A 10825-nucleotide genomic window follows, 5' to 3' on the forward strand; every position below is an offset into this window, starting at 1 on the left:
ACGGGCGGTGTGGGCAATATCCTAAACGAGGGGTAACGGTTGTGTTAACTTCGTTGGTCACTCTGTAGAAGTGGAAGAGTCACATATAGTATACACCCTCAAAACAAACTGTAGGAAGGAAGAAAGCGCGCTTTTTGTTTTTCAAGGTTGCGATCTGTAGGGAGGGTCCTCTTACGAAACAGACTAGTTATAGCCATGTTGGCTGATATTATAGCCGGAACATCGTTCACAGAAAAGTCTTGTTCGTGACGATACGCACGTCATCATCATTTGCACTAGAATGAAGTAGGTAAACTTCGTCACCAGAACAACAACGTTTTGGCGCGTTGCACAGCATAGCCAGGAACACGAATTTTACTTCAGATTCAGGGACTACATGATCCATTGAAATTGATATTACGTCGCTATTTTTAGTAAATATTGCGATTTTGTCTGTTCAAAGCACCCCGGGATCACTTCCAAATGATCGTAGCTTCACGATTCACCACGATCACCTCTTTTGGGATTATAAGGACGGGCACTGTTCTTGATGGTCGCAATCAGTTCCTGCTCTTTCGAAACTAGGTCAGAAGCCGATGTAACATTCTCTCCCGCCATTTCCGAGGCATCACGTTCCCCTATTGTTATCCCCAAGGTGACGTCCGAGTGGCTAGAATCATGCCTAGGTACACCCAAGCCTTCAGCAATGACCTCTTCTGCCTGCAGCGGAGCATCTGACATTTCGCTTTCTGCAGTATGTGTGCTTGGTGTTGTCTTCAAGTCAGTTGGAGCAAAATCAGCTGATGCATCGAGCGTACTGTTCATTGTCACAGGCTTATCTAGTTCGACAATGAATTCACGGGACTCAGTGTTCGTTTGCAGGCTTGCACGTCTGGCCCTCCAGGTTCCCCTCATGTTTTCGGACTCTTTCACCTCAGACATGCTGGTGCACTCTATGCAAAGGGTCTTTTCATGTGTTTGTTGCGATCCCCCAGCATCAGTAACTGTCTTCTCGGACATTTTCTTAATTTCGTGCATATTATCTGAAGAAGCAGGTACAAGCTCTACATCCTCGCCAACTGGGGGAAGCAAAAAATCACTGTCACGGGGTGTGACAATGACCTCCGTATAGGACCGTTTCTCTGTTGTCACCCTTGTCTCCGAGATGTGCTTCCTAATTACCTTCTCCGTTGTGTAGTAGAATACTTCCTGGGTTTCCGATGTCATGATTGTATTTTCAACGTTTTTAACTTCTTTGACTGAGCGCTTTTTATTGGGCTCAGCCCCTGCAGCTGGCACAGTGGTCAAATCAAGTTCCAGACGGAAATCAGACAGTTCTGCTATGTGAGATAGATCGGGTGCAGATTCTCTTTTGCTTTCTTGAGTAGGCTCTTCACCATGTGAAACTGGTGCAGTTTCGGGGAGCACTGGTTCTGCTACCTCACCTGCTGGTACTGTGGTTTCAAATATTTGTGGTTCTTCTAATACTTGAGGTTGCGGCTCAGACAACGATGGAGCTTGGTGAAGAATTGCTGGCAGTGCCCCTGATAGCTCTATTGTTGATTCGGTCGACGGCGATTCAGTTGTTAATGACTTTTTTTTCTTCGCAAGTGGACTCCCTTTCGATACGGAAGATGGTTCTGGTTCTGTGAAGGTTTCACCTATAAGAGGAGGTGTCTCCTGCGTAGCAAAGGGCCCTTCCGTTGACAGTAGCATGTCGGATGACTTTTGAAGGAATGGAGGAAGCTCAGTGTCTTCTTCTCGAGGCGCGGAAGGTTCCTGCTGCAATTGAATCTCGTCTGCAACGTCATGGGCTGGCAATTTCTTAGCTTTCTCTATTTCCGGGATGCTTTCACCGAGTGAACCCTTATGAAACTCCTCCATTGACGTGTCAGAAATTTCTTGAGTTGCCTTCACACACGGTACACCTAGTGTTGCTTTTTCTGGTGGACCGACTTGTTTCTCCAGGGTGCCTTTAGGGTACTCTACCAGTGATGTGTCAGATGACTGCTCGAACACTTCTTCTTCCGCTTTTTCGGCTCCTACACCTTTCCGTGGTATATCTTCAGGGTACTTGCCCTCTTTCTCGTGTGCTTTCAAAGAAGATTTCCCACTAGGCTTCTTACGGGGTGCCTCGTGCTCCCCATGTTCCGCGATGAGTGTTTCCGGCGGTTGTTCGGTTACCTTGCCACTAGTTTCATCTTTTCGTAGAGCATCTACCTGTCTCTCCACATCTGCTACTAGACCCACCGGGTATTCTACCAGTGACGTCTCGGATGGCGTTCTTTTGGACGGAACTTCTTCGGGTTCTTTCTCTTCTGAAGCGGCTTCAAGTGTTTCAGGCACAGAGCGCCGTCTGTATTCCGCTGGCGATTCAGCCGCGGACGGCCGTCCGCGTTCCACAAGGGACGTTTCTGACGGTAGTTCTGGGGCTTGTTCTTTGAGAGACAACTTTCTCACTGACCCTCTGCGCGATGTGGGCAGTTCATGTTCAAATGCCACTTCCACAGACGAGGGCCTTCGTTCCACAAGGGACGTATCTGACGGTCTTTCAGGGGCTTGCTCTTTCAGAGACAACTTTCTCATCGACCCTCTGCGAGACGTGGGCAGTTCACCTTTAGGTGATTCGGAAACGGACGGCCGTATTTGTTCCGAAAGGACTATTTCGGACGGTTTTTCAGTTACTTCCTCGCTAGTTTCTTCTTTCGGTATAGCCTCCTCTACCTGTCCCCCCACATCTTCTACTAAGCCGTCCCCATATACCACAAGTGACGTTCCGGATGGCGTACCTTTGGAGACTTCTTCTTGCTCTTCCTTTTCTGGAGCAGCTATAGGTGACTCAGTCACAGACCTCCGTCTGTGTTCTGTTGGTGATTCAGCCACGGACGACCGCCTCCGTTCCACGAGGGGCGTTTCTGAAGGTATCTCAGCAGCTTGCTCTTTGAGAGACGACTTTCTCCTAGACCCTCTCCGCGATGCGGGTAGTTCATGTTCAGGTGCTACTGCCGCAGACGACGGCCTCCGTTCCACAAGGGAGGTTTCCGACGGTATTTGAGGTGCTTGCTCTTTGAGAGAGAACTTTCTGATTGACCCCCTGCGCGATGCAGGCAGTTCATGTGCAGGCGCCACTGCCACGGACGACGGCCTTCGTTCCACGAGGGACGTTTCTGATGACGTTTCAGGGGTCCGCTCTTTGAGAGACAACTTTCTTATTGACTCTCTGCGCGATGCGGGCAGTTCATGTTCTGGTGCTACTGCCACGGACGACGGCCTTCGTTCTACAAGGGACATTTCTGACGGTCTTTCAGCGGCTTCCTCTTTGGGAGACAGCTTTCTTATTGACTCCTTGCGCGATGTGGGCAGTTCATGTTCAGGTGCCACTGCCGCGGAAGACGGCCTTCGTTCCACGAGGGACGTTTCTGATGACGTTTCAGGGGTCTGCTCTTTGGCAGACAACTTTCTTATTGACTCCTTGCGCGATGTGGGCAGTTCATGTTCAGGTGCTATTTCGGCGGTCGACGACCTTCGTTCTACAAGGGACATTTCCGACGGTCTTTCAGCGGCTTCCTCTTTGAAAGGCAACTTTCTTATTGACTCCTTGCGCGATGTGGGCAGTTCATGTTCAGGTGCCACTGCCGCGGAAGACGGCCTTCGTTCCACAAGGGACGTTTCTGATGACGTTTCAGGGATCTGCCCTTTGAGAGACAACTTTCTTATTGACTCCATGCGCGATATGGGCAGTTCATGTTCAGGTGCTACTGCCACAGACGACGGCCTTCGTTCTACAAGGGACGTTTCTGATGGTCTTTCAGCGGCTTCTTCTTTGAGAGGCAACTTTCTTATTGACTCCTTGCGCGATGTGGGCAGTTCATGTTCAGCTGCCACTGCCGCGGAAGACGGCCTTCGTTCCACAAGCGATGTTTCTGACGGTTTTTCAGCGCCGTCCACTTTGAGGGACAACTTTCTTATTGACCCTCTGCGCGATGTGGGCAGTTCATGTTCAGGTGCTACTGCCAGCGACGACCGCCTTCTTTCCACAAGGGACGTTTCTGACGGTCTTTCAGCGGCTTCCTCTTTGAGAGACAGCTTTCTTATTGACTCTCTGCGCGACGCGGGTAGTTCATGTTCAGGTGCTACTGCCAGGGACGACGGCCTTCGTTCCACAAGGGACGTTTCAGACGGTCTTTCAGCGGCTTCCTCTTTGAGAGACAGCTTTCGTATTGACTCTCTGCGCGACGCGGGCAGTTCATGTTCAGGTGCCACTGCCGCGGAAGACGGCCTTCGTTCCACAAGGGACGTTTCTGATGACGTTTCAGGGGTCTGCTCTTTGAGAGACAACTTTCTTATTGGCTCCTTGTGCGATGCGGGCAGTTCATGTTCAGGTGTCACTGCCACGGACGACGGTCTTCGTTCTACAAGGGACGTTTCTGACGGTCTTTCTGCGGCTTCCTCTTTGAGAGACAACTTTCTTATTGACCCTCTGGGCGATATGGGCAGTTCATGTTCAGGTGCCACTGCCACGGACGACGGCCTTCGTTCCACAAGGGACGTTTCTGATGGTTTTTCAGCGGCTTCCTCTTTGAGAGACAACTTTCTTATTGACCCTCTGCGCGATGTGGGCAGTTCATGTTCAGGTGATACTGCCAGCGACGACCGCCTTCTTTCCACAAGGGACGTTTCTGACGGTCTTTCAGCGGCTTCCTCTTTGAGAGACAGCTTTCGTATTGACTCTCTGCGCGACGCGGGCAGTTCATGTTCAGGTGCCACTGCCGCGGAAGACGGCCTTCGTTCCACAAGGGACGTTTCTGATGACGTTTCAGGGGTCTGCTCTTTGAGAGACAACTTTCTTATTGGCTCCTTGTGCGATGCGGGCAGTTCATGTTCAGGTGTCACTGCCACGGACGACGGTCTTCGTTCTACAAGGGACGTTTCTGACGGTCTTTCTGCGGCTTCCTCTTTGAGAGACAACTTTCTTATTGACCCTCTGGGCGATGTGGGCAGTTCATGTTCAGGTGCCACTGCCACGGACGACGGCCTTCGTTCCACAAGGGACGTTTCTGATGGTTTTTCAGCGGCTTCCTCTTTGAGAGACAACTTTCTTATTGACCCTCTGCGCGATGTGGGCAGCTCATGTTCAGGTGATACTGCCAGCGACGACCGCCTTCTTTCCACAAGGGACGTTTCTGACGGTCTTTCAGCGGCTTCCTCTTTGAGAGACGGCTTTCTTATTGACCCTCTGCGCGATGTGGGCAGTTCATGTTCAGGTGCCACTGCCACGGACGACGGCCTTCGTTCCACAAGGGACGTTTCTGATGGTTTTTCAGCGGCTTCCTCTTTGAGAGACAACTTTCTTATTGACCCTCTGCGCGATGTGGGCAGTTCATGTTCAGGTGCTACTGCCAGCGACGACCGCCTTCTTTCCACAAGGGACGCTTCTGACGGTCTTTCAGCGGCTTCCTCTTTGAGAGACGGCTTTCTTATTGACTCTCTGCGCGACGCGGGTAGTTCATGTTCAGGTGCTACTGCCACGGACGACGGCCTTCGTTCCACAAGGGACGTTTCGGACGGTCTTTCAGTGGCTTCCTCTTTGAGAGACAGCTTTCGTATTGACTCTCTGCGCGACGCGGGCAGTTCATGTTCAGGTGCTACTGCCACAGACGACGGCCTTCGTTCTACAAGGGACGTTTCTGACGGTCTTTCAGCGGCTTCCTCTTTGAGTGACAATTTTCTTACTGACTCCTTGCGCGGTGTTGGCAGTTCATGCTCAGGTGCCACTGCCGCGGAAGACGGCCTTCGTTCCACAAGGGACGTTTCTGATGACGTTTCAGGGGTCTGCTCTTTGAGAGACAACTTTCTTATTGGCTCCTTGCGCGATGCGGGCAGTTCATGTTCAGGTGTCACTGCCACGGACGACGGTCTTCGTTCCACAAGGGACGTTTCTGACGGTCTTTCAGCGGCTTCCTCTTTGAGAGACAACTTTCTTATTGACTCTTTGCGCGATGTGGGCAGTTCATGTTCAGGTGCCACTGCCACGGACGACGGCCTTCGTTCCACAAGGGACGTTTCTGATGGTCTTTCAGCGGCTTCCTCTTTGAGAGACAACTTTCGTATTGACTCCTTGCGCGATGTGGGCAATTCATGTTCAGGTGCCACTGCTGCGGAAGACAGCCTTCGTTCCACGAGGGACGTTTCTGATGACGTTTCAGGGGTCTGCTCTTTGAGAGACAACTTTCTTATTGACTCCTTGCGCAATGTGGGCAGTTCTTGTTCAGGTGGAACTGCAGCAGACGACGGCCTTCGTTCTACAAGGGACATTTCTGACGGTCTTTCAGCGGCTTCCTCTTTGAGAGACAACCTTCTTATTGACTCCTTGCGCGGTGTGGGCAGTACTTGTTCAGGTAGAACTGCAGCAGACGACGGCCTTCGTTCCACAAGGGACGTTTCTGACGGTCTCTCAGCGGCTTCCTCTTTGAGAGACAACTTTCTTATTGACTCTCTGCGCGATGCGGGCAGTTCATGTTCAGGTGGAACTGCAGGGGACGACGGCCTCCGTTCCACAAGGGACGTTTCTGACGGTCTTTCAGCGGCTTCCTCTTTGAGAGACAACTTTCTTACTGACTCTCTGCGCGATGCGGGCAGTTCATGTTCAGGTGGAACTGCAGGGGACGACGGCCTTCGTTCCACAAGGGACGTTTCTGACGGTCTTTCAGCGGCTTCCTCTTTGAGAGACAACTTTCTTATTGACTCTCTGCGCGATGCGGGCAGTTCATGTTCAGGTGGAACTGCAGCGGACGACGGCCTCCGTTCGACAAGGGACGTTTCTGACGGTCTTTCAGCGGCTTCCTCTTTGAGAGACAGCTTTCTTATTGACTCCTTGCGCGATGTGCGCAGTTCATGTTCAGGTGCTACTGCCACAGACGACGGCCTTCGTTCTACAAGGGACGTTTCTGACGGTCTTTCTGCGGCTTCCTCTTTGAGAGACAACTTTCTTATTGACTCCTTGCGCGATGTGGGCAATTCAGGTTCAGGTGCTACTACCGCGGAAGACGGCCTTCGTTCCACAAGGGACGTTTCTGACGGCCTTTCAGCGACTTTCTCGACAGTTTTCCCTTTTGATAGTCCCTCTTCCACTTTTCGCTCCACATCTTCTACTAAGCCTGCCCCATATTCTTCCAAGGACGTTTCGGACGGCGTTGTTTTTTGAGGAACTTCCACTTTTGTTTCGTCTTGTAGTGTTAATTTTTCATCAGGTTTGCTGACTTTCTGTGCAGTAGTCTCTGGTGGCGGACCTGCTTTCAACTCCTCTCCTGCAGATCCTGTCGTGTATTCAGCTACAGACGCATCCGGAGGCTTTTCAGGGAGCTTAAAACCATGTTTGAGTTTTTCTGTGGCATCCTCATCAGGTTTCAGCAAGGATGGTTTTCGCTGTTGGACAGTTGGCGTTATGAGTGCCTCTGTCTTCGCTTTGTCTAATCCCTCGTCCTCCTTCGCTTCTGAAGGTGGTTGATATAAAACGAGGGAGGTCGCACCTGAAGACCTTCTTGATGATACACGCTTCTGTTCATGGCCAGTGGGAGACAACGTTCTCTTCGACCCTCTGCGCGATCTAGGCCGTCCATCTTTGGGAGATAATATGCCGTCCTCATGTGGGAGTTTGTGCTTTTTTGTTTCATCCGCTGCACCTGGAACATCTTTCGGAGGAGGTTCCTTTATAGCGGTTAGCTCTTGAGATTTAATGTCCCTGCTCATTTCAACCGCGGGTTCACTTTGGTATTCCACAAGTTGCGTACTAAGAGGTTGCACAACGGGTTCTTCAGCTGCTTCTGTCAAAAGTTTTTCTCTTGGTACTAGCTGGTCTTCCCGTGCTTCTTCTTGAAGTACTTCCTTAGGAACTGCATCTTCGTGTTGCACTGGTACGGTTACGCCTACAGCTTCTACAACCCAAGTTTCTGGAGGTGGCTGTACGCCCTCAGTAACATATTTTCTTCTAGCTTCATCGGTTTCATCTACCCCCACTATTTCTTGAATTTTTTGCTGCTCCAGATCATATTGCTTTTGAGCTTCCGCAACCGGCTTTGGAGCTACTACTACGTCTTTATCGGGCAGAATTGCTGCAATTAATTTTGCAGTCGGTTCTTCCACAGCACGCTCCGGGTGCACCAGCTCGACTGTAGAAGGAAGTGCTTCTTCCACTACACCAACACCAGCTGTAGTTACATCCACAGCAGCCTGCGCATGTGTCGCAATATCGGGTTTCTCAGGCACGCCTTCTGTAGTCACCTCACCTCTGTCCTTGTGGGTACTCACTGGGGGTAAATTATCCGAAGTTTCTGCAGTCGGAAGTTGTGGTTCCATTTCGGTCGGCGACTCAGTAATTTCAGGCGATTCCTCTTCCGCAGAGGCTTCCTTGGCAGCCCTTTCACTAATCGCTGCTAAGCGAGCCATGTCAAGCTCTGAAATACCTGGAGTTCTCTTGGGCTCCTCTTCAGTTGGTTCTTCAATAACAGTAGGGGCTCTGAAGGTGGGACGTCTCGTGTCGCCTTCATGTTCATCCTCCTCCTCCTCCTCTTCTTCCTCATCATATTTATTCGCTCCTTCTTCTTGCTGTTTCATCATTCGGAGTTTAGTCACAGCGATGGAATCTTTTCGCCTAAAACTCTTAAAACGCGATGGTGGGGGTTCCTCCATAACGTCTTCATCCTCGTCTCCACTAACAGATGCCTTCTGTTCCTTCGATGGTCTGTCTTCGGCCTCCTGAAACTCTAGCTTTTTTAATTTCTCGTCGGAATGCGAAGCCTGCGCTACCTTCTCCGGCTTCAACATGTGGGAGGGCAGTGCCGTGCCAGTCTCTACTTTGGTTGTTGGCGCTGCAGTAGAAGCTTCCTTTGGCTGTGCTGCTGGTGGTACTTCGTGAGCAGCAGCCTCCGGCACGGACCCGTACGTTTCTAATACTTCCTCCTGGCGCTTTCTTCTTTCATCAATTTTCTTTACCTCATCTGCATGTGCATCCGTTTCTTGAAGTCCCGTGTTCGTGTGGGTAACAGTTTTGATGCTTTCTTTCCTATCCGTGACGGTAGTCGTCACAGTCTCTACTGTCATCCTGCGTCGAACTCCCTTGATGTACGGCGTGGAAGACGTTGCAGAGGTCTGTGCGGTACCTTGGCTTGTACGTCTCGTTGTGGCTTTTACACTAGGCAGTACCCCTACACTGCGGCTCGTTTCAGTTATGTGAGCGTTAGAAAGTGAGTTACTCGTTAGCGGTCCGGTACAGTACGACACACGGAAAGCCTCCACTGCATCACGCTCCGGATACGTCAAGTCTTCGCGCCTTGAAAGTAGGCTAAGTTCAGTACGAGTGAAGTATTCAGCACCGTCATGAAATGATTGAAGCTCCGATTCACCTTGCGTTGAGAAGTTGGGCACTGAACAGGTTCTTCTATCCACGTGTTTCTTCAGGGGTCGTGACGAGGACACAATGTCAACGTCCTCAATTTTGTAGGGGTCACCCAGAAGGAACTTGCTTGCAGACATCTTGCAGCTGTCCTCACACGTTGTCTCACGTTCCGATATGCTTGGTAAAGACGACACTCTCTCGGATCCGTGGCATGTCAACAACTGGGTTTCCTGTGCATCCAACTGCTCGCTGTCATGCGAAAGGACGGGTGCATCCGACGACGCCGGTCGGGCCATCCCGTGTTTCGCGGAACCATGATTCTTCGTTGGACCTTTGCCTGAGTCCATTTTGATCCACACACCCGGTGAGTAGAAGTCCCCAAGACTTCGATTTTGTGCCGCTGCACGGCCGTGTTCCTGGCACAAACTAGCGAGAGTTGTTCCTTCATCTTCTTCACGCCTCGGTGAGTCTCGTCATCTTTTACTGCGTCTGAAGTACGTGTTTCTACGTGTACCGTCTCGAGAATTTCGTTCGTCATTGTCTCGTTACCGTGCAACGTTTTGTTTACGAGAATCCGCAGTGATCAGTCAATCATTTCTGACTGTGTGTGGTGTCGGCCGTGTGGATGTACTATGTTTGAGCGTCTAAAAATAATACTTAAGCCCAGGCGTGCTTCATGATCAAGTATTTATCAAGATGAAGAGATGATCAAGTAGGTTAGATGGCATGTGATAGTAAAGTACCCGCAGACAGGAATCGCGAGACGCCTTCGTCTCCTTTCAGCCCTTTTGAATTTGATTTGTTCCTTCGTATAGCTTTCTAAAGAACTAGCGTCTCACCTGAACTTATTTCTCTTCAGCGTAGAGTGTGAGCTATGCGGCGCATACAGCCGCATAGAAAAGGCAACAGCGCTTCGAAGAGCTGTTGTTTTTCCTTGCCACGAGCCTATGCATAAAGAGGAGGCGTAAGTGCTTGTCGCAGACTTCCGTGTGTTATTATTTCTCGGTTTGTATCTAGCTGTTCACCAACATTGAAATAGTTCGCGTCAGGAAGAAGGAAATACTAGATGACCGTTTGACCGATGATAAGCGTAAGTGCGAAAGTTTGTAGAAAAGCGAACTTGAACTTTCAGAGCAGAAATGTATACTGTTTGCTTTTGAATTATATTAATTCAACCACAGTAGTTGATTGTGCATTGTTTGGTCGGTCATTCCGGGGTGCGTTTTGTTGATGCCCTTAAATTACGGACAACTCTCCAGACAATTGAGTGTTTTTTATAGTCATTTTTTGCCTCTAGCGATAGCCACATGTGACTCGGACGCGTTTCGCAGGGTGTTGTGGCATTTGTGGCTGTTGAATATTTTCTTACAACATGTGGATGCCTCTGTACTAGTTCGTAATTTTCGTCAACAAATGTCCATGGAATGTAAAGGGTTCACCATGCACAATATT

General features: G+C 50.3%; 1 protein-coding gene across 1 annotated transcript; it reads right to left on the reverse strand.

The window, feature by feature from the left end:
• Positions 1 to 338: 338 nt before the first annotated feature.
• LOC135385269 (microtubule-associated protein futsch-like) lies at positions 339 to 9803 on the reverse strand. The gene has a single exon (XM_064614483.1). It carries the CDS (start codon positions 9718 to 9720, stop codon positions 475 to 477), a length of 9246 nt encoding a protein of 3081 aa, XP_064470553.1. The 5' UTR covers positions 9721 to 9803; the 3' UTR covers positions 339 to 474.
• Between the last annotated feature and the right edge of the window lie 1022 nt (positions 9804 to 10825).

The sequence above is a fragment of the Ornithodoros turicata genome, chromosome 2 (assembly GCF_037126465.1).
Source record: "Ornithodoros turicata isolate Travis chromosome 2, ASM3712646v1, whole genome shotgun sequence".
Taxonomy (NCBI): Eukaryota; Metazoa; Arthropoda; class Arachnida; order Ixodida; family Argasidae; genus Ornithodoros; species Ornithodoros turicata.